The following is a 21,995-nucleotide window of genomic DNA, read 5'->3' as shown; positions in this document are numbered from 1 at the left end:
TGAACTCTCTGCTCACGACCTGAGTTCGATTCCGGCGGAAGCCAGCTCAAGGTTGACTCAGCCTCCCATCCTTCCGAGGTCGGTAAAATGAGGACCCAGCTTGCTGGGGGGAAAGTGTAGAGGACTGGGGAAGGCAATGGCAGACCACTCCGCAAAAAGTCTGCCGTGAAAATGCCATGATGCGACGTTACTACCAGAGGAGGTGCGAGCCCTGCGAGACCTGAATCAGTTCCGCAGGGCTTGCAAAACCGCCCTCTTTCAGCTCGCTTTTAAGATGGAACCCGGTTAATTGACATCTAGCCATCCTCTACATATCCTGAATTGTAGCACCTTAATTAATAACTTATAATGTTTAAATGCTTTATCTAACTTTTAACTTAATTTATGACTGTAACCTAACTATATTTTATATTTTAAATTGTTTTTATAGGATTGTATTTTATTGTAATCATGGTAAATACCATGTCCTGCGAGCCACCCTGAGCCTGCCTTTGGCAGGGAAGGGCGGGATATAAGAATAAATTTATTATTATTATTACTCCAGAGTTGGAAACGACCAGTGCTTGCACGGGGGACTACCATTACCTTTACACAAGAGATCACGAGTTCCACAACAAAACCAGAGGAGCCTACATGCAGTTATCGCTCCAAAAGTAGTTGACATTGAGCATTTATATAATTAAGTATGCGCTGCCTTGGCTACTTTTGCAAGGCTAATCCCACCTGGCTGGATCTCAAAAGTGAAGTGCATGAACACACCATAAAGCTGCCATCTATTGAATCAGACTGTAGTTCCACTAAAAGTCAGTACTGCCTACTCAGGTTGGCAGGAGCTCTCCTGAGACACAGATTGAGGTCCTTCACATCACCTTTGCGACTAAGAGATGCTGGGGATTGAACCTGGCACCTTCCGCATGCCAAGCAGATTATTTACCATTGAGCCACGACCTCTCCCCAGTTGGCAGGAAAGGAAAGGTCCCCTGCGCAAGCACTAGACGTTTCAGACTCTGGAGTGATGTCGCTTTCACAACGTTTTCACGGCAGACTTTTTACGGGGTGGTTTGCCATTGCCTTCCCCAGTCATCTACGCTTCCCCCCCCCAGCAAGCTGGGTCCTCATTTGACCGATCTCGGAAGGATGGAAGGCTGAGTCAACCTGGAGCCGGCTACCTGAACCCAGCTTCCGCTGGGAATGAACTCAGGTCATGAGCAGAGCTTAGGACTGCAATACTGCAGCTTCATCAGCTCTGTAGACAGCTGGCAAGAATTTCTTAAACTGGCAGAGAGAAGCCCCATCTGCAATTCCTGTTGCTCACTTAAAAACAAAAAAAGGTAGTCCCCTGTGTAAGCACCAGTCATTTCCAACATTGCTTTCACAACGTTTTCACGGCAGACTTTTTTACAGGGCGGTTTGCCGTTGCCTTCCGCAGTCATCTACGCTTCCCCCCCCAGCAAGCTGGGGACTCATTGGACCGACCTCGGAAGGATGGGAGGCTGAGTCAACCTCAAGCCGGCTACCTGAAAACCCAGCCGAAGATCGAACTCAGGTCGTGAGCAGAGCTTAGGACTGCAGCACTGCAGCTTTCACACTCTGCGCCACGGGGCACACCACCCAGGAAATCCAGAGTTGCTACCTGGAGGCAAGCAATGGCCAACCATCTCTACCTCTTGCCTTGAAAATCCTAGGGGACCACCATGAACCAGCTGCGGCTTGACAGCACTTCCCACCACCAGCCTTGTACCACAGACCACAATTATACCCTGTGTTGCCGAAGTGGAGAAAGATGGGAGGAGCAAAGGCTGCAAGGACAGCGGCTGGCTGAAGGCCACCTGGGGAGTTTTATAGCAGAGACAAGATTTGAGGTCTCCCGACTCTTTATATTTTGGGTTAAAGAGGACAGCCCAGGATCGGGGTTACCTGCTGCTCCAGGGTCATGACCGTGTGGACTCGGAAGTTCCCACTCTCGCAGGGGTCTGTGATGCCGACGGAGCCCGGGAGGAAGAGCCCTGCTGCCAGGATCTGAAGGCAACGCCTGCCAATGAAACGAGGTGATATCAGAGAGGCACTGTGCAAGTCGGCCATGACGCGACTGAAGTCACAGGAACACGTGAAGCTGCTTTCTACTGAACCAGACCCTTTGGTCAATTGAGGTCAGTGTTGTCTACACCAGGGGCTCCTATCAGGCCCCCGGAGCAACTCACTGTCATCTGTTTCTTTCTCCCTCTCTTGCTTCCTTCTCCATCACAGCTTGTCTTGCTAGGTTTGCTTGACAGCACAGCAGCTACAGAGCAAAGCCTCTATTCTCTCTATTGGCTGAGGCTCCTCCCTTGGGCAGGAAAGGGGGGGGGGAGGCAGAGCTTGCTGTGCCAGGCTCTCTCAAATGACAGCTTTAAAGATTTTTTAAAAAAATTAATTGTGTTTTATCTGTGTCCTTTATATCTCTGCTACCCAATCTTAAATAGGCACACGCATGGCCCGGCCCAACAAGGTCTCATTAATGTCAGATCTGACCCTCATAACAAATGAGTTTGACACCCCTGTTTTACACCATTTAGCTGCGGCTTTCCAAGGTCTCAGGCAGAGGTCTTTCTTCTCACCTACTGTCGGGATCTTTTTAAACTCGAGATGCCAGAGAGGAAACCTGGGACCTCTGCATGTCAAGCAAATGCTCTATTGCTGAATCGTGGGTCCCTTACCCAAACGATGACAAAGTGGTCTGGAGTACTGTATGCTGTTCTAGAGGCCTCACTTCAAATGAGGAGGGACATGAATGCTCTTTTAAGTATGTGAAAGGCTGTCCCTTAGAGAAGGGCAGGGAGCTGTTGCTGTTGACGGCAGAGGAGAGGACTTGCAATAATGGGTCTAAATTAAGGGTGGGGAGGGACCAGCTGGAAATTAGGAAAAACTCCCCCCCCCCAAGTAAGAGTTGTTTGGCAGTAGAATCAGCTACCAAGGGAGGTGAGGAGCTCACCATCCCTGGCAGTCTTTAAGCAGCAGCTGGACAAGCTGCGTAGATGCTCTAGGCCAGGGGTGTCAAACATCTGGCTTGGGGCCGAATCAGGCCCCTACCAGGCCCCTCTGCAACTGGCTGTCACCCGCTTCCTTCTCCCTCTCTCCTGCTTCCTTCTGTGTAACAGCTTGCTTAGCAAGGCTTGCTCAATCGCACAGGGGGCTAGAGCAAAACCTCCACTTTCTCCATTGGCTGAGGCTCCTCCCTTGGGAAGGAAGAGCTTGCTTTGCCAGGCTATCACAATCGCACAGCAGAGCTACGGAGCCAAGCCTCTCTTCCTTCTGTTGGCTGAGGCTCGTCCCCCTCCTGGTCCCTTGGGGAAGGCAAGAAAGAGCCGGAGCTTCCTTTGCCCGGTTCCCTGGATCCCAGGGGAGAAATACAAAGCAAGCACCTTTAAGACCAATGAGTGTTAATGTTTTAAGCATGTTTTAAGGTTGTTTTTTTTTAAAAAACTTTGTGTCCTTTATAAAGTTTGTATCTCTGCCTGTATGGCCCCTTCCGACTCGTGTGATGCTACGGCCAGGATTTGATGGTGAGCGCTTAACATCTGGAGGGAGTCCTAAGAGAACCGAGCACCTGCTTGAACGACAAGGGCTGGGTGAACCCCACCCAGAGACAAGCTCAGCATTGCGCTGAACCTAATTCCAAGTGTCTTCCACACTGTCAGTGGGACACAGAAGAACAAGCCCATCCACCTGACCTTCAACTCCAATGGGCCCGTGACAGAAGACTGGAAAGGGGCCAACAATGGGACAGGGGTGAACAAGGAGGAGATACAAGGCACTGCGCCTTTGGAGAAGTTCAACAGAGATCTCCTTTCTGGTTCTCATGACCGTCACGGGGGAGGAGACAGGACACGGCGTGTTCATTGAAACCATACCTGTATGCAACATTGAGAGACAGGGGCTGCCGGGTTGGGTTGTTCATCACAGCGTAGTTTCCCTAGAGCAAACCGTTAAAGAGTTCAGCAATACGGGATCCAAACACCCTCTTCCCTTTGCTCCTTCACCCGCTTGTCCTCAATCGGCGACTGTCTGACACTTCCAAGTCCCTGCATCTTTCCCCTCCCCATCTTCTTTACCCTCTCCGTATTCGTTACATCAGGGGGGGCCAAACTGTGTCTCGGGAGCCACATGTGGCTCTTTCACACATATTGTGTGGCTCTCGAAGCCCCCACCGCCCAGCTGGCTGGCTTGGAGAATACATTTAAAGTTAAAGTGGCTTTCTTTCCACCTCCCCTCCCTCCCCACCATCTATTTCCCTCCCTCCCTCCTTGTGGCTCTCAAGCATCTGATGTTCATGTCTCGCGGCTCTCAAACATCTGACATTTAGTCTATGCGTCTCTTACTTTTAAGCAAGTTTGGCCACCCCTGCGCTATATTCTTAATTAAACGACCCACACGCTTTAAGAATATAAGAGAAGCCATATGGATCAGGCCAATGGCCCATCCAGCCCAACACTGTGTCACACAGTGGTCAATATATGTGTGTGTGTGTGTGTGTGTATACATACACACATATACATACATATACACACACATATATTATATATACATACTGTGGCTAATAGCCACTGATGGACCTCTGCTCCATATTTTTATCTAAACCCCTCTTAAAGCTGGCTATGCTTGTAGCCGGCACCACCTCCTGTGGCAGTGAATTCCACCCTTTGGGTGAAGAAGTCCTTCCTTTTATCCATTTTAACCTGACTGCTCAGCAATTTCATCGAATGCCCACAAGTTCTTGTATTGTGAGAAAGGGAGAAAAGTACTTCTTTCTCTGCTTTCTCCATCCCATGCATAATCTTGTAAACTTCTATCGTGTCACCCCGCAGTCGACGTTTCTCCAAGCTAAAGAGCCCCAAGTGTTTTAACCTTTCTTCATAGGGAAAGTGTTCCAAACCTTTAATCATTCTAGTTGCCCTTTTCTGCACTTTTTCCAATGCTATAATATCCTTTTTGAGATGCGGTGACCAGAATTGTACACAGTATTCCAAATGAGACCACACCATCGATTTATACAGGGGCATTATGATACTGGCTGATTTCCCCCGCGATGATTCAAAGGGAGAGAAGCAAAAGTCCACCTCTGCCCACACACCTCTGAGCCTCCCCAACCAACTACTCCAACCGATCAACTAAAGAAGTACCATGGCAGTATGTAACAAAAGGAGGGGGGGGAGACATCCCCTCCCCACCCACGTACCAGTAGGTCAAGGATCCAGGGCGTGAGAGGCTCAAAACCTGGGAACCGCATCCTCAGGTCCTTCAGCAGACGGATCAGGACCTTCACCCTGGCAGAGGAAGGCAGAGAACTTTCAGGGGGGAACTTCTCTTAGATCAGAGGGGGAGCGGCAAGATCAACCGCCACCCACCCACACGTATCCTCTATAGCGGCCCTCGCTCTTCGAAAACGTTCAGGACGTTTCTATAAAAGTAACAGGGCTGCACTGTAAGAGAATGATCCAGGAAGACATTTTAACAGAGGGAAATGGGACCGTGGAGGATGCTACTACTATGTATTGCCCAATACTGTCTGTTTCTATTTTGCTATGCACAGTGTGTTTCTACTTAATGTGGACTATAAAGACATTTTAACAGAAGGAAACGGGACCATGGACCAACGCTCCCTCTAAGCTGCAGAGTCTTGTGAGCAAAGATTCTACTTGGTGAGCTACTGGCATGAAAGTTGTGAGCGTCTTCATCAATTCTTGTGCTCTGGGGACATTTTTCCTGAGCTAAGACAAAAATGTGTGAGCCAGAGGCTAAAAATCAGTGACCTACCTCACGCTAACTCAGCTCAGAGGGAACACTGCTGTGGACCGCTATTGTATCATGTATCATCTGAAGCTGTCTGTTTCTATCTTGCTACGCATTACGTTTCTACTTAATGTGGACTGTAAAAACACTTTAACAGAGGGAAAAGGGACCATGGACCATACTAAAAATAATAATAATAATAATAAGATAGTCCCCTGTGCAAGCACCAGTCGTTTCTGACTCTGGGGTGACATCACATCATGACATTTTCACAGCAGACTTTTTATGGGGTGGTTTGCCATTGCCTTCCCCAGTCCTCTACACTTTTCCCCCAGCAAGCTGGGTCCTCATTTTACTGACCTTGGAAGGATGGAAGGCTGAGTCAACCTTGAGCCGGCTACCTGAAAACCCAGCTTCCGCCAGGATCAAACTCAGGTCATGAGCAGACTGCAGTACTACAGCTCACCGCTGTGCGCCATGGGGCTCAGGACTATACTACTACAATCGCATTATGTATCATCTGATACTGTCTGTTTCTATTTCTATGCGACATTAAACATTTCTGCCTTGTCTCAGACGTCTGCAACCTGAGTCCCATCAAACGGCTTACTGGATGCCCTGTGATCCTATCGATTGCACTGGCTTTTGCTGTGTAGTCCACCTCGAGCCTCAAGTGAGAAAGGCAGACTACAAAGACATTTTCCAGCTGGAGGGCCGCATCTAGACGCCCGCCCTGCTCTGTGCCGAGCGAGAAGCAGAAGAGAAGCCGATTTTTCCCCCATCTCCCTCTGCAGGTGATCACCCAGCTCCCCCCAGCCTCGCAAGGGCGCCAAGACTTACGTGGACTGGGAGGCGTTTTCCTCAAACCAGCGAGCGTGCCGGATGGCTGCCAGGGCGCTCTGCAGCACCTTGATATCCACTTAGGGGTCGGAGAGAAGGACACACAGACAAAAAAAACAGGAATTCAGCATAAATCACAGCCAGTTCAGAGGGGTGATGTCCCAACTACGAAGCTTGGCGCACCACAAATGGCGCAAACCTTCCACTGCCGGGCTCCTCTCCTCCATTACCCCAACGCAACCGTTGCTATAGAACAGTGCGCTCTTCCCCCCCACCCCAACCCTCCCCTCTCCAAAAAGCCAAGCAGTGGAATTTCCTTACGGTGTAACTCCGGGTCCAGCTTGCGGAGGTTGGGCGGCACGGTTGTGATGAGGATCTTCACCGTCGCGTCAGCAGAGCTGATTTCGAAGCCTGTCTCGTTGGTGAGCATCGTCAGCACTGAGGGGGAAACCAAACCCGTGTTAGTTATGGAGGAGCCACAAATGCCGGTACTTGGGGAGCAGGTTCTTTTCCCTCTCAGATTGTCCGCCCTACTGAAGGGCCTTGGGTCTAGGCGTCGTACATGAGAAGTAACGTCTACTTGAGGAAGAAAACAAATGTTCCCACATAACTGAGCTAGAACACGGTGGCCAAACTGTGGCTCGGGGGCCACATGTGGCTCTTTCACACATATTGTTTGGCTCTTGAATCCCCCTCCGCTCTGTCAGCTGCTTTGGAGAAGGCATTTGTCTCTTTAAATCAGGGGTCCCCAACCTCCGGGCCGTGGACTGGTACCTGTTAGCAACCAGGCCGTGAGTTGTATAATTATTTCATTATATATAACAAGGTAGTAGTCGTAATAAGAGGAGGAGGAAGAGGAAGAAGACGACATTGGATTTATATCCTGCCCTGTACTTCAAATTTCAGAGTCTCAGAGCGGCTCACAATCTCCTTTCCCTTCCTCCCCCACAACAGACACCCTGTGAGGTAGATTAAGATATTGGATTTATATCCCGCCCTCCACTCTGAAGAGTCTCAGAGTGGCTCACAATCTCCTTTCCCTTCCTCCCCCACAACAGACACCCTGTGAGGTGGGTGGGGTTGAGAGGGCTCTCGCAGCAGCTGCCCTTTCAAGGACAACCTCTGCCAGAGCTACGGCTGACCTAAGGCCATTCCAGCAGCAACAAATGGAGGAGTGGGGAATCAAACCCGGTTCTCCCAGATAAGAGTCCATATATATGAACATACGAAGCTGCCTTATACTGTTTCAGACCTTTGGTCCATCAAAGTCAGTAATGTCTTCTCAGACTGGCAGCGGCTCTCCAGGGTCTCAAGCTGAGGTTTTTCACACCTATTTGCCTGGACCCTTTTTTGGAGATGCCAGGGATTGAACCTGGGACCTTCTGCTTCCCAAGCAGATGCTCTACCACTGAGCCACAGTCCCTCCCCATACACTTAACTACCACACCAAACTAATAGAAATAAAGTGCACAACTGTATCATCTCAAAACCATCTCCCCTCCTCCCCCCGCCAGTCCATGGAAAAATTGTCTTCCACAAAACTGGTCCCTGGTGCCAAAAAGGTTGGGGACTGCTGCTTTAAATCATTTCTCCAAGCTAAACCAACCAATGGCTTGGATAATGGATTTAAGTTGTTTTCTTTCCTCCTCTTCCTCCCCATCTATTTGCCTGCCTTCTTTCCTTTGTTCATGTCTTGCAACTCTCAAACATCTGACATTCACATCTTGCGACTTTCAAACATCTGACGTTTATCCTATGTGGCTCTTAGATTAAGCAAGTTTGTCCACCCCAGGCTAGAATAATTAAAGGGGGCACGGTGGACACAGAACAATACCAAACGCACAACCTAACTGTGAAATGCGCTGCAAATAGCTATATGTACTCAAACTGCTTAAAAAAAAAACCCATAATACTTCAATAAAGTTAGATGAACATTCAGTATATTTGTAGATGCCTTTTATATATTTTATCAAAAATCCACCATGAATCACTAGCACATAAGAAGATGATATTGGATTTATATCCCACCCTCCACTCCAAAGAGTCTCAGAGCAGCTCACAATCTCCTTTACCTTCCCCCCCACAACAGACACCCTGTGAGGTGGGTGGGGCTGAGAGGGCTCTCACAGCAGCTGCCCTTTCAAGGACAACCTCTGCCAGAGCTATGGCTGACGCAAGGCCATGCTAGTAGCTGCAAGTGGAGGAGTGGGGAATCAAACCCGGTTCTCCCAGATAAGAGTCCGCACACTTAACCACTACACCAAACTGGCTCTCCCCAAACAACATATATACAGAATACTAATTGGGGGCAGGGTTCCTTTATTTCCCATGTTTGCTTATATTAGGGGGGGGGGCAGGAGCTGTAGCAGCTGTGGGACAGCTTTCTACTCAAGGTCAGACTGGCTGCTGACCATGGCTGGACTGTTTTGGTTTCACGTTATTGAAAAGCAACGGTTCCTAACCTTTTCGGTATGGTGGCCCGCAAGTCCAAATTGATGTGGAATTATGATCAGTTCAGCACCAGCCCAAGGTTTTTTGGCAAACGTACGGGTGGAAAGGAATCAAAGGGTCAAAATTACTGATTTTACTGAGCAAATTAAAAAAAAAAAAAAACAACTCTTGCCAAATACTGACAAATTGCTGAACAATTCCAGCCTATCGATACATTAGCATTTCAAAAGCAAAACTGGAACTCCATTGAAAAATTTAATGATCAGCATCTATCACATACCTTTTTATTGAAGAAAATATTTTTAGGAAGATAGGATGATATTTTCACTACCGTGCAAAATTTAAGGCAAAAAAAGATTCCCTTTTCAAAATTATCACATACTCCGAAACAGAAAATCTGTCTTCTCGCTGGGAAGTCATCATGTTTCCCCCAAAATCCAGTAACACAAACAAAGCAAAACAAAAAACAAAAACACCCCACAAATTGCATTCAAGGCAACGAAGTAATACTGACTTAAAAAAAAAAAACCCTGAGAAATTAATGAAAAAGTAAAGGAAAGGTCCCCTGCGCAAGCACCAGTCGTTTCCGACTCTGGGGTGATATTGCTTTCACGACGTTTTCACGGCAGACTTTTTACAGGGTGGTTTGCCATTGCCTTCCCCAGTCTTTTACACTTCCCCCCCAGCAAGCTGGGGATTCATTTGACCGACCTTGGAAGGATGGAAGATTGAGTCAACCTTGGGCTGGCTACCTGAATCCAGCTTCCGCCGGAATCGAACTCAGGTCGTGAGCAGAGGGCTCCAACTGCAGCACTGCTGCTTTTCCACTCTGCGCCACGGGGCCGCAAGAAATTAATGACCAAGATGAAAAAGCACTGACGTTGACTATTTCCCACCCCTGTACGCTCGGCGAAATATGGCGTGGGCACCCATCCACTTCAGCTTTCCATTTTCTACAGTAGCTAACCAGCGGATATGCTGAGAAACCAACAAACACTGCACAAGGGGCAGCTGCGCCCACCACAAACCTGAAGCAAGTGGCATTCTGACATACACAACACGCACTCCAACCTTTGAGTCCCCTCCCCGTCTCCTTTACTCCCTCTAATCCCCCCCCCCCCCGATTCTAAGAAACTCAAGTCTAGTAACCATCGGGACACATTTTGTTTGATCAATATGAGTACGTGGTGACAAGGGAAAATGTCAACTAATGCACAGAAGATATTGTTTCCAGGGTCAGATCTCGGTTTCCAAATTACAATCTAAATCAATGGAAAGGAGAGAGGCGGCCGTCAGGAAGGGCTGGCTCCTGACTTGCATTCAGAGGCTTTGTGACACACAGTTTGGCAGCTTGTGATCCAGCTCAGGTCTTTCAGGCTTAAGGTTACAAAGATTGTGACCGTACTTCAACCTACAGCTCTCAGCTTTGAGGGAAGAATCCGGTTCCGCTTGGCCTCCCCTTCTGCTCCGGCCGATGTAACCAGCAGGTCTTTGATGCTAAGGGGTAGGGAACGTTGGCTCTTCAGATGTTTTTTCTTTGCCTACAACTCCCACCAGCCCCAGCCATTGGCCATGCTGGCTGGGGATGATGGGAGTTGTAGGCAAAAACCATCTGGAGAGCCAACGTTCCCTACCCTGTAACAACCGACCTAATTACCAATTGGTCTGTGCTGGGGAGGGGGGGACAGGCCGGGGAGAGAAAGAGAGAGGAGGGAAGGGGAAAGGGGAGGAGAGGAGAGGAGAGGGGAGGGGAGGAGAGGGGAGGGGAGGAGAGGAGAGGGGAGGAAAGGAAAGGAAAGGAAAGGGGAGGAAAGGAAAGGGACTTCAGACCATCCTGAACCAACCTTCAGTAGGATCCTGGGCTCTCAGGCTCTCCACGACTTTGTTCCCCAAGGCAGCGACAGCTTCCACTGGAGAAGGAAGAAAAGGATCAGAAGGCCTCCATGCTCAGCCACACCACCGCCCCATCCCCCCTGCCATGGCATAGGGAAGCTTACATGTGGGCAGGATTTTCAGGATCACCACCAGGTCAGCCACGTTGTGCCCAGTCATCATGGTGCCCTTCTTGTAGGACCCCACCTGGCGCACCTCTTCGATTTGCTGGTGGGGAGAAAGTAAAAGCGGGAGTTGGGGCAGGCTGGGTTCTTGGTCCGATCTGCCGCCACATGGCTTGAATCCTGTGGAGCCGCTCATCTTGCAGGCTCCAGAGGAGTCCGCTAGCTAGCAGCACTCTCAAGTTTGGATTCCAAAATCTGACCCTCGACAAATACTTCTAGCTGGATCAGAATATAAAATATAGGACGTTCTGTCTTGACTCTGTTGTGAACATATATATGGACATACGAAGCTGCCTTCTACTGAATCAGACCCTTGGTCCATCAAAGTCAGTCTTGTCTACTCAGACTGGCAGCGGCTCTCCAGGGTCTCAAGCTGAGGTTTTTCACGCCTCTTTGCCTGGATCCTTTTTAGTTGGAGATGCCAGGGATTGAACCTGGGACCTTCTGCTTACCAAGCAGATGCTCTACCACTGAGCTGCCATCCCTCCCCTGAATGAAGCTGCCTTCTACTGAATCAGCCCCTTGGTCCATCAAAGTCAGTATTGTTTACTCAGACTGGCAGCGGCTCTCCAGGGTCTCAAGCTGAGGTTTTTCACGCCTATTTGCCTGGATCCTTTTTATTTGGAGATGCCGTAGATTGAACCTGGGACCTTCTGCTTACCAAGCAGATGCTCTACCAGTGAGCTGCCATCTCTCCCCTGAATGAAGCTGCCTTCTACTGAATCAGACCCTGGTCCATCAAAGTCAGTATTGTCTACTCAGACTGGCAGCAGCTCTCCAGGGTCTCCAGCTGAGGTTTTTCACGCCTATTTGCCTGGACCCTTTTTAGTTGGAGATGCCAGGGATTGAACCTGGGACCTTCTGCTTACCAAGCAGATGCTCTACCCCTGAGCTGCCATCCCTCCACTGAATGAAGCTGCTTTCTACTGAATCAGACCCTTGGTCCATCAAAGTTAGTATTGTTTACTCAGACTGGCAGCGGCTCTCCAGGGTCTCCAGCTGAGGTTTTTCACACCTACTTGCCTGGACACTTTTTAGTTGGAGGTGGCGGGGATTGAACCTGGGACCTTCTGCTTACCGAGCAGATGCTCTACCACTAAGCCACCGTCCCTCCCTGTTGTGATGTGAGCAAAAAGAAAACCCATCTGGCCAACCCGAATGCAGAGAACTGTCATGAACCGGGGATTGGGAAGGGGAAGACTCACCACTTCAAATGTTCCAGGAGCCACGATCAAGTTATCGATCACATTGTTGATCTTGGTCACCAACGAGAGGATAGAAGCCTTAGCAGCGGAGGGGGGGGGGGCGGAGAAACAGGCATTAAATTATTACCACTATTTGGACTTCATTCATGATTTAAAACCAAAAAACAACCTGGCTTGGATCCATGCCATTAGCAGCCGCACTTTCCCTCAGTGTAAAGAGCAGCGAAGGCTCCTCTCACGGAAGGGGTAGTGCCCGTTTGTGAAACAGGCCCACAAGACCCAATGCAGTGCGTCTCCCTCCGTAATCACAAAAAGCTCAAAACAAGGAAGCCGAATGGGAGTTAAGATGGGCACCGTCTACTGTCTTGCGCAACAGAAGCCCTCAAGGGAGAGAGACCCAGGGTGTAACTGGTGTCGGTCAGCAGCAGAACAGTGAGACTAAAGACCTATGCTAGGGGTTTTGGTGCCCTAGGCGAGCTGCCCACTAGCACCCCCAACCCCGCCCGGAAATTTAAAAAACAGGGAATTGTAGGAGAAATGAAGAAACTTGAAACTATTTAGACCAGTGGGGAGAGACTTTTGCAGATAGGCACACAACTGGAGAAGAAACACATTTTCTTTTCTTTTCTTAAAATTCTTTGGATGGTGCCATTGTTAATGTTCAGGTTTGACCCTGAAAACACCCACTTTATTTTAAACTTTTCAGGCCACATGGAGGGCGAGCTCCATGTTTCTATTGTGTGCAACTTCTTAATTCTTATAAATGAGCTGGAAGTGCAAAGTCATCAAATGAACCCAAGCCCCCCACCAGAGCCTGGCTGCCACGAGCACGGCAAAAGCCTCGGAGCGTTGTCTCCTCGAAGCAGCGAGGCACGACTCACTTGTTCAGCTGAAGTCGGAGCGAGATCCTGGTTTCTCTTCAGCAAGGCTTCGCTGAAAGTTGTCTCGTCCGGGGCCGGCTTGACACGCGGGAAAGCCATCTCGCACTGAAAGCAGAATACTTTTGGTTATAAATATATAGTAACACAGGCCAGAAAAGAGCCCCGTGGCACAGAGCAGTGAAGCTGCAGTACTGCAGTCGGAGCCCTCTGCTCACAACCTGAGTTCGATCCCGGCGGAAGCTGGGTTCAGGTAGCCAACTCAAGGTTGATTCAGCCTTCCATCCTTCTGAGGTTGGTAAAATGAGTACCCAGCTTGCTCAGGGGAAAGCGTAGATGACTGGGGAAGGCAATGGCAAACCACCCAGTAAAAAGTCTGCCGTGAAAACGTTATGAAAGCAATGTCACGCCAGAGTCGGAAATGACTGGTGCTTGCACCTTTACCTTTTTTTTACCATTTAACACATGCCTTGACCCGGATGGCCCAAGCTAGCCCTATCTCATCAGATCTCAGAAGTTAAGCAGGCTTGCCTCTGGCTACTGAATGGATGGGAGACCTCCACGGAAGACCAGAGTCGTGACAAGCTGGCAGAATGTCTCTTGCCTTGCAAACCCTACTAGGCCACCATAACTCAGCTGTGAATTGACGGCACTTTCCTCCATCACAGGAACACAGATGCACAGGGCGCTACGTGAGTGTCTAGCGGCAGGGCTTTTTTTCTAGCAGGAGCTCCTCTGCATATTAGGCCCCCTGATGCAGCCAATCCTCCAAGAGCTCTTAGCACAGGGCCTACTGTCAGCTCCAGGAGGATTGGCTACATCAGGGAGGTGTGGCCTAATATGCAAAGGCGCTCCTTTTAGAATTCCACCCTTGTAGCCAATCCTCCAAGAGCTTACAGGGCTCTTCGTACAGGGCCTACTGTAAGTTCCAGGAGATTGGCTACATCAGGGGGGCGTGGCCTAACACGCAGAGGAGCTCCTGCTAGAAAAAGAGCCCTGTCTATCAGTATCCTTTGAGAGTTCTCATGTGCATCCTGACCATTCAGTGACTGTAGTGTCAAATTGCAATCCATGCATGTGAAATGGCCAATAGGGGTCTCACCTCAAGAACCAATATATAGAAAGAATGGGGGGGGGGGGGGGATTCACAGGGTTCACACATCTGCTACCCCACACTCAAGACCCCATTCTGTAGACACCAATTTCCTTGCCGAGTGGTAACCTAAATTTAATTGAGGGGGGGCGGGGTTGTGACTTGGAGTTAGTGAGATGTTTTTCTTCGTTGGGTCGCTTTGAACAACTGTTTTTTGGTCCAACAAGATACGAGCTGTTTCAATAAATACAAATAAATCAACACTAGCATTGACACTAGAACCTAATAGGCTTTGGAAGGAGACTGGACAGATTCATGAGGAGGTTAGGTCTATCAGCGGCTACTTGCCACTGAGGCAGGATGCTGAACTAGATGGACTCTCACTGGTCTGATCCAGCAGGGCTCTTCTGATGTTCTTATGAGAGGAAGGCCTTGGGCTCTCTGCCCTGTTGTTGGCCCTCCAGAGGAACTGGTTGAGGCCACTGTGTGAGGCAGGATGCTGGACTAGATGGACCCTCACTGGTCTGATCCAGCAGGGCTCTTCTTACCTTCTTACGAGGGGAAGGCCTCAGCCTCTCTGCCCTGTTGTTGGCCCTCCAGAGGAACTGGTTGAGGCCACTGTGTGAGACAGGATGCTGGACTAGATGGACCCTCACTGGTCTGATCCAGCAGGGCTCTTCTTACCTTCTTACGAGGGGAAGGCCTCAGCCTCTCTGCCCTGTTGTTGGCCCTCCAGAGGAACTGGTTGAGGCCACTGAGTGAGACAGGATGCTGGACTAGATGGACCCTCACTGACCTGATCCAGCAGGGCTCTTCTGACGCTCTTATGAGGGGAAGGCCTCAGCCTCTCTGCCCTGTTGTTGGCCCTCCAGAGGAACTGGTTGAGGCCACTGTGTGAGACAGGATGTTGGACTAGATGGACTGTCACTGGCCTGATCCAGCAGGGCTCTTCTGATGTTCTTATGAGAGGAAGGCCTTGGCCTCTGTGCCCTGTTGTTGGCCCTCCAGAGGAACTGGTTAGAAGCAAAATCCCCGACACTAAGCAATATACAATTTACTATTTAATAAGTTCCACACTGCAATGTGTTCTGCCCAAGTGGTCCCAGACCGAGACCCTGGGTATTTATTACTCGGTTTCAATATCTTTCTTCAGTGGTACAGGCTTCAATCAATTTTTTCGGACACCTATCTAATTGAATGGTGGCTTAATTCCACATATTGTATAATTTGAAAGTGGGTATAAAGGAGAAAATTCAGGAATAGAAGAGAAATAATTCCCTGAAGGTTACTTGATAACAGAAAAAAGACCTGATATCTTAAACCAATAATTTGCTCGATGTCCAAAAAAAACTGAATTTGATTGTACAAACCATCACTCCATTTTTTGTGATTGTTAGGAGCTGTCTGAGACAGGACGCTTGACAAGGTAAACCACTGGTCTGATCAAGCAGGGTTTTTAAGTCCTTATGATTCTGGGGCCAAGGAATAGGGGATGTTTTTGAAGTACCAGTGGCAACATCCCCAGCCCATCACTGCTTGTTCCATTGCTATCCAAAGCTGTTCCTTGAAATGCTCAGGCCTTCCAGCGGAAAGCAGACAGAAGGATGCAGCAACTTTGACTCTGTCCTGGCAGCTCCTGGATTTCCCAGCAGTCTCTGCTTTCAAGTTCCCAAGACTGGAGGTGGGAGGTGACACCCTCACTGTGAATTGTTTCAAATCGAGAACGCAAAAGCACGCACGTCAGGCTCACTTACCACATAGAAGTCAAACGGGATGTGAGGCACGAAGGGTCGGAACCTGGAATGCAGTTAAACAAAAAAGGGGTGAGACCAGGCTGGGTTTTACACACAACACGGTTACCCTCCTAACACACTGAGGTAAGGCAAACCAGAATACAGGGACTCATCCAGAGCCTTCACAAAGAAGAAGGCCTCAGCCTCTTTTGCCCTGTTGTTGGCCCTTCAGAAGAACTGGCTGAGGCTACTGTGAGAGACAGGAGGCTGGACTAGAATCTAGTTCAGCCTCCTGTCTCACAGTAGCCTCAGTCAAACAGGGCTGGCGAAACTGTGGCTCGGGAGCCACATGTGGCTCTTTCACACATAGTGTGGCTCTTGAAGCCCCCGCCGCCCTGTCATTTGGCTTGGAGAAGGCATTTGTCTCTTTAAATCACTTCTCCAAGGCAAGCCAAGCCAAATGCACTTAAAGTTGAAGTTGCTTTCTTTCTACCTCTCTGTCCCTCCCCCATCTATTTTCCTTCCTTCTGGCTCTCAAAACATAAGACATTCATGTCTTGCAGCTCTCAAACATCTGACATTTATTCTACGTGGCTCTTATGTTATGTGAGTTTGGCCACCCCTGGACTAGATGAACCACTGGTCTCTTCTGGTTCATTTTTTTTTTTTTTGTGGGGGAAATATGAGAAAGTTTGTCAAATCCTAGAGTTCAGCAGAATTCTCAAGAGGGGGTTTGAGCGATGGAGCCCAGAAAGAAGCGGGAGGGGGGTTAAGAAAGAATGAGCACAATAAAATTTAGAGGTTCTGGAGCTCCTGCCCAAAATGAGGCCTGGGAAAATGCATTTAATGATTAAATGAGCCCTTGTTGATTTAAATTAAGCCACTCTGAAACACTCGAAGGATGGGATCTGCAAACAGCCTAATATACCGCTTGGCCAATACAAATTATCAACCAGGTCACGTTTTATTCATTTTTAACTGGAAACTGCACAAATAAAGCAGAAAGGGGGATGAAGGATTGTCAGGATAGGGCAGGGAATTTCTTGCTTCAGGCAGCCTGACAGCCACAGCTGGAAGGTCCTGAGATGGAACAGGTGGCCAGCAAGCTATAAATAGTGCCGCTTGCAGCCAATGGAAGACGATATCTCCCCAGGCAGACAAGACAAGGCCTCCAAAGCAAGAAGCTGCCATTACATCTTCAGCAGGAGGGATAAATCCAGAGCGAGAGCCCCACATCCTGCGAGGCTCTAGGGTCAGCCGAGCCACAGATCGGGGGAGGACAAAGCTGCCTAAAGGTAGGACCAATCTCCTTTCGTTTGTGCAACTGACTTTCCTGCTGTTTCCTTGGATGGTATGTGGTGGAACAAGGCCTCGCTGAGGGTTTCAGAGCTTCGAAAGGCTGTGTTTTATCCCCCTGGAGAACCACACGGCCCATGCCCGACTTACCCGCTGCCGGGACCTCCCCGGGAACCAAAACGCCCACCACGGCCACGGCCTCTGTCGCCCCTGAAGGAAAATAGGGAGAAAAATGTGGTTCAGAACTAACAGGAGCCATAATATACCTCCCACCAATATGCAGCACCCTTTACTCCCTTCTCCGGTCCCACAGGGATGCTATTAACATACATGCTTTGCAGTCCCACCTTCATGGAAGCCTCTTCAGTGTAGTTCCCCCAGGGACCCATTTATAGACAGCTCATTCCCCACCCCGTTTGCTCCTCCTGCATCATTTGGTGCCTCCTCTCCAGACCCTGATGGACTGCTCAGACCCTCCGCAAGCACAATGATGCCTTAAGGCGCTCTTCTTGGGAAAGACTACCCGTTTTTGGCTCTACGCCACTCTCTATTTTCCCATGGATCCTCCAAAATGCCAGCGCTTCAGGGTCCAAAGTTCTGTCATAGTTCCTCACCTACACACTGCCTCCCCGACATTACACCCTACCCCCCCTTGGCCCAAATTACTTTTTCCCACACCTTTCAATGCCCAGCTCATGCTCAACTAAAAAGTATGCATGTACACTACGGAACCCACCTCACTTCTAGCCCTACAGTGAACGCACGCACAATCCATGTATACTTGCTTTTTAACGTCGGTTAAATAATTCTCATGCTATATAATTCTCATGCGTGTACAGCTGAATACATCACACACCCCACATTTATCCAGGTATTGGTCCCTGGCTTTGCTTGCTAAGTCAACACATGCTGGCTTTTTCCTTAAACCCTGTTCACAAGTTACTGCGCACACACAAACACACACACATCTGGTACATGGACAAGTGTACATCTGTTCATAAGAGCCTATTTTGCAGCTGAAACATCAAACCAGTACCCAGATAAATGTGCGATCTGTATTATATATGTGTTAAATCTGACCGAATTAAAGTGCCCGTACATACACAAAATCCAAGTGCACACAATACATAGATAATTGTATATATGTGCAATAGAAGAAAAATAATATCTAGTAATATCTTTTAAAATAATTTTGGTTCTAACGTCTGCTTAAGGCAATAGCCACATGAGCAGTGATAGAAAGAAAGATGATAGATGGATACTGTAACTTGCAAACAGAACTCTGTAATGTCGAATAGACTGGATGTATACAGACAAGATGCACACGTGTTCATTAGTCTGTGTGAACAGGGCTTCTGAAGAGACCCCACACCTCACCCTTATTATTAAATGCCGAAATCTACTAGCTTAGTTAACTCACAGAACAATCTTAAACAGAGATACTCCAGTTTAAGCCTGCTGAAATAAATTCAAGAGTAACACTTTGTGGGACTACACTGCTTGCCAACCTCCAGGGGATGCCTGGAGCATTACAACCAATGTTCCATCTAAGCTGAGTTAGTGTGAGCTAGCTCACAGTTTTTTTAGCCTCCAGCTCACACATTTTAGTCTTAGCTCAGGAAGGATGACCCCAGAGTACAATAATTGATGCAGTAGCTCACCACTTTAACGCCACGAGCTAACCAAGTAGAATTTTTGCTCGCAAGACTCCACAGCTTAGAGGGAACATTGATTACAAGTGATCTCCCATCCCAAGCCCCGCCTTCCAAATCTCCTGGACTTTCCCATCCCAGAGTTGACACCCTAGGAGCATTCCTGCCCCCCCCCCCCCCGGACCAGAAGTGGTCTGTCCTTGTTCTCAGCCACACTGGCCACCAACAAGCCTCCTCTTTCAGCTCTGCTTTGAGCAGACCCTCTCATTTATTTATTTGGGGGGGGGGGGGGAAGGAATCTTATAGCCCAAACTGGGACTCGGGAGCCACAGGTGGCTCTTTCACACATATTGTGAGGCTCTCAAACCCCCACTGTCCTGTTGGCCAACTGGGAGAAAGCATTTCTCTCTTTAAATCACTTCTCCTACAGTTACAGCCATAGCATCACCTTACTTTCACTTGAACTCTGGTTTACAAAAATCTGAGACATTTTAATAATGGGAGAAAATCACGGCACAACTTTCCTTGTCCGACATTTACCCCAAGGTCACATCTTTTGAAAAAAATGGCTTCCGTTTCTGGAATATACTAACTCTAAAAACATCTTACCGATTGACACAACTTACCTTCAGTTTCTCTCACTATAATTCTTTATAACTTATGCTATCCCCTCTTTCTTTTTTATTTAAGCAGTCCCCTTCATTTGGCTTGGGATGGAGCAAGGCATTATTCTTAGCTTAAGAGTCAAAAATTCTAGCCCAACTCTCAGTTAATTTATCAGTTAATCAAGGATAATTTATCAAGGATAAATTAACTGAGAGTTGGGCTAGAATTTTTGACTCTTAAGCTAAGAATAATGCCTTGCTCCATCCCAAGCCAAATGAAGGGGACTGCTTATATATATATATATATAACTGGACGCTATCTTAAATGCTAAATGTTCTACAAAGTTATATATACCATAGTACTTTATCCACAGTGGAATTTTGTTATGTGTGGAATTAATCAACTTGATACTACATCCAACAAAGTTCTGCATAACTTGGAATTTTTAAAATAAACTTATCATATGTTCAAAAAAAGCACTTCCCCAAGCCAAGCTGGCCTGCAGCTTGGAGAATGCATTTAAACTTAAAGCTGCTTTCTTTCCACCTCTCCCTCCCTCTCCCATCTATTTTCCTTCCTTCCTTCTCTCAAACATCTAACATTTATTCTACAGGGCTTCTTACATTAAGCAAGTTTGGCCACCCCTGTTATAGCCTGACCTCCTATTGCCAAAGGGGCTCAAACTGGGACTGCCCAGCCATCGTCGCCCAGCTCTAGCGATAGACTGCCTCGGCACATGGAGGGTCCATCCCTCGATCCCCTTGGGACTAACAGCCCTTTCCCCACTAGGGTTGCCAAGTCCAATGCAAGAAATATCCGGGGACTTTGGGGGTGCAGCCAGGAGCAAGGGTGTGACAAACACCATTGAACTCTAAGGGAGTTCTGGCCATCACATTTAAAGGGACCGCACACCTTTTCAATGCCTTCCTTCCATAGGAAATAATGAAGGATAGGGGCACCTTCTTTGGGGGCTCACAGAATTGGACCCCCTGGTCGAATCCTTTTGAAACTTTGAGGGTATTTTGGAGGGAGGCATCAGATACTATCCTGCAAATCTGGTGCTTCTGCCTCAAAACAACAGCCCTCCCCCAGATACTTACAGCTCCATTCCCCATTATACCCTATGGGAATCGGTCTCCCTAGTGCCCAGCCGACATTTCCCTCCGCTTTCTGATGACCCTGAAGTGGGGGGAGGGCTTCCAAACGGAGGGATCCCCTGCCCCCATCTGGGGATTGGCAACCTCACTGCCTCAGCACATGGAGGGCCCATCCCCCGCTCCCCTTCGGAATAACAGCCCACGGGCTTCCTACGGCCGGCGGCGCCCTTTCCCCACCCTCAGAGCCCCTTCTCCTTCCCTCCCTCCCCGTCCAGGCCCGCCATTTCTCTCTCCTCGCCTCATGGTTCCGCCGAACAATAACCGTCGCCGCTCCCGCTGAAGGAAAAAATGAGACCCAAGCCGCCGGGCCTACTTCGGCGCCACTCTTTTACAAGCGTCGTCGTGATTGGCTAACGCCGGCAACAAGCGCCGTCGCTATTGGTCGTTTCACAACTCGGCCAGTCGCGCGCGAACGGCCCGCCTTTCCCTGTGAGGTTCTTTTGTTCCATTGGTCATCTCGAACCATCAATCATTCGAATCGCGCTCCCTGCGGACGCGCTCTCTCCCCCCACTAAATAAGCATCAGTCAACCAATTGCGAAGTCGGAAGCGGGAATTCTAACCAATGAGTTGCTGAGAGAGGGAGGGGCGGAGCAAACCACCGCATGGGTGATGATGAGTGCGCGTGCATGTTCTCGGAAGCGCTGTTGCTTGGAGGCCAGTAGGGGGAGAGAAGGAGGTCGACGCGAAGGAGAGAAGAGCAAGGTTTAGTTAGTACGCATGCGTGCAGCTCCTTAGAACCATTATAGAGCCTTAATGCAGACTAGTTAGCCGGGCAGCAGAGTGGCGCAGCGGAAGCGTGCTGGGCCCATAACCCAGAGGTCGATGGATCGAAACCATCCTCTGCTAGCTGATGTAAATTTTTGAAAACAGTTTTTTTTCTAAAGTTTTCCATGGTACTTTTAAAATTCACAAACATAACACTGAATTGAATTGTGTTGACATGCTCAAACAAGGGATATTGGCTGATTATCTCATATCATATGCTAAACCTATCTTCCACTATATTTTAATATTTTTTTTCCTAATGGCAAACTAGAATGATGTATATATTTATGTTACATGTTAAACGGTATATCAGTTGGACAGGAAAAACTTCTGGGAAAGAAATGCCATCTTTTTGACCCAGGTTTCTTAGCAGTGGAATAATTAACAGGCATTCTCACATTCTGACATGTTACTGTTTTATGGTTTCCCACCCCTAATGCAACCCAGATCGAAGGTTTTTTTGAATTTGTTAATTTTACTATTCTGCTATT

The 21,995-nt window shown here is 48.6% G+C and overlaps 1 protein-coding gene and 1 non-coding gene across 3 annotated transcripts in view; one reads left to right on the top strand and one right to left on the bottom strand.

Annotated features, from left to right (window-relative positions):
• ILF2 (interleukin enhancer binding factor 2) overlaps nt 1-21,226 on the bottom strand; it is a 29,207-nt gene extending 7,981 nt beyond the window's left edge. Inside the window, exons 1-12 of one of the 2 annotated variants that reach the window (XM_060255644.1) lie at nt 20,976-21,226; nt 17,473-17,532; nt 16,048-16,090; nt 13,204-13,308; nt 12,323-12,400; nt 11,058-11,160; nt 10,905-10,970; nt 6,931-7,047; nt 6,610-6,688; nt 5,216-5,303; nt 3,891-3,952; nt 1,918-2,032 (exon numbers count right to left, since the gene is read on the bottom strand). In XM_060255644.1, coding sequence (XP_060111627.1) covers nt 1,918-2,032; nt 3,891-3,952; nt 5,216-5,303; nt 6,610-6,688; nt 6,931-7,047; nt 10,905-10,970; nt 11,058-11,160; nt 12,323-12,400; nt 13,204-13,308; nt 16,048-16,090; nt 17,473-17,532; nt 20,976-20,980 — 921 coding nt within the window. In that variant the 5' untranslated portion in view covers nt 20,981-21,226. The remainder of the gene's footprint in view (nt 1-1,917; nt 2,033-3,890; nt 3,953-5,215; nt 5,304-6,609; nt 6,689-6,930; nt 7,048-10,904; nt 10,971-11,057; nt 11,161-12,322; nt 12,401-13,203; nt 13,309-16,047; nt 16,091-17,472; nt 17,533-20,975) is intronic. The other variant, XM_060255653.1, reaches the window with a different exon arrangement.
• Nucleotides 21,227-21,513: 287 nt separating this feature from the next.
• On the top strand, nt 21,514-21,585 carry TRNAM-CAU (transfer RNA methionine (anticodon CAU)). Its single transcript has one exon. It is a non-coding gene; the product is annotated as a tRNA-Met (tRNA).
• The last annotated feature ends 410 nt before the right edge of the window (nt 21,586-21,995 follow it).

Source organism: Heteronotia binoei, chromosome 1 (assembly GCF_032191835.1).
Source record: "Heteronotia binoei isolate CCM8104 ecotype False Entrance Well chromosome 1, APGP_CSIRO_Hbin_v1, whole genome shotgun sequence".
Taxonomy (NCBI): Eukaryota; Metazoa; Chordata; class Lepidosauria; order Squamata; family Gekkonidae; genus Heteronotia; species Heteronotia binoei.
Note: the sequence above shows the minus strand (reverse complement) of the source record. Positions and strands in the feature narration are given on the sequence as shown.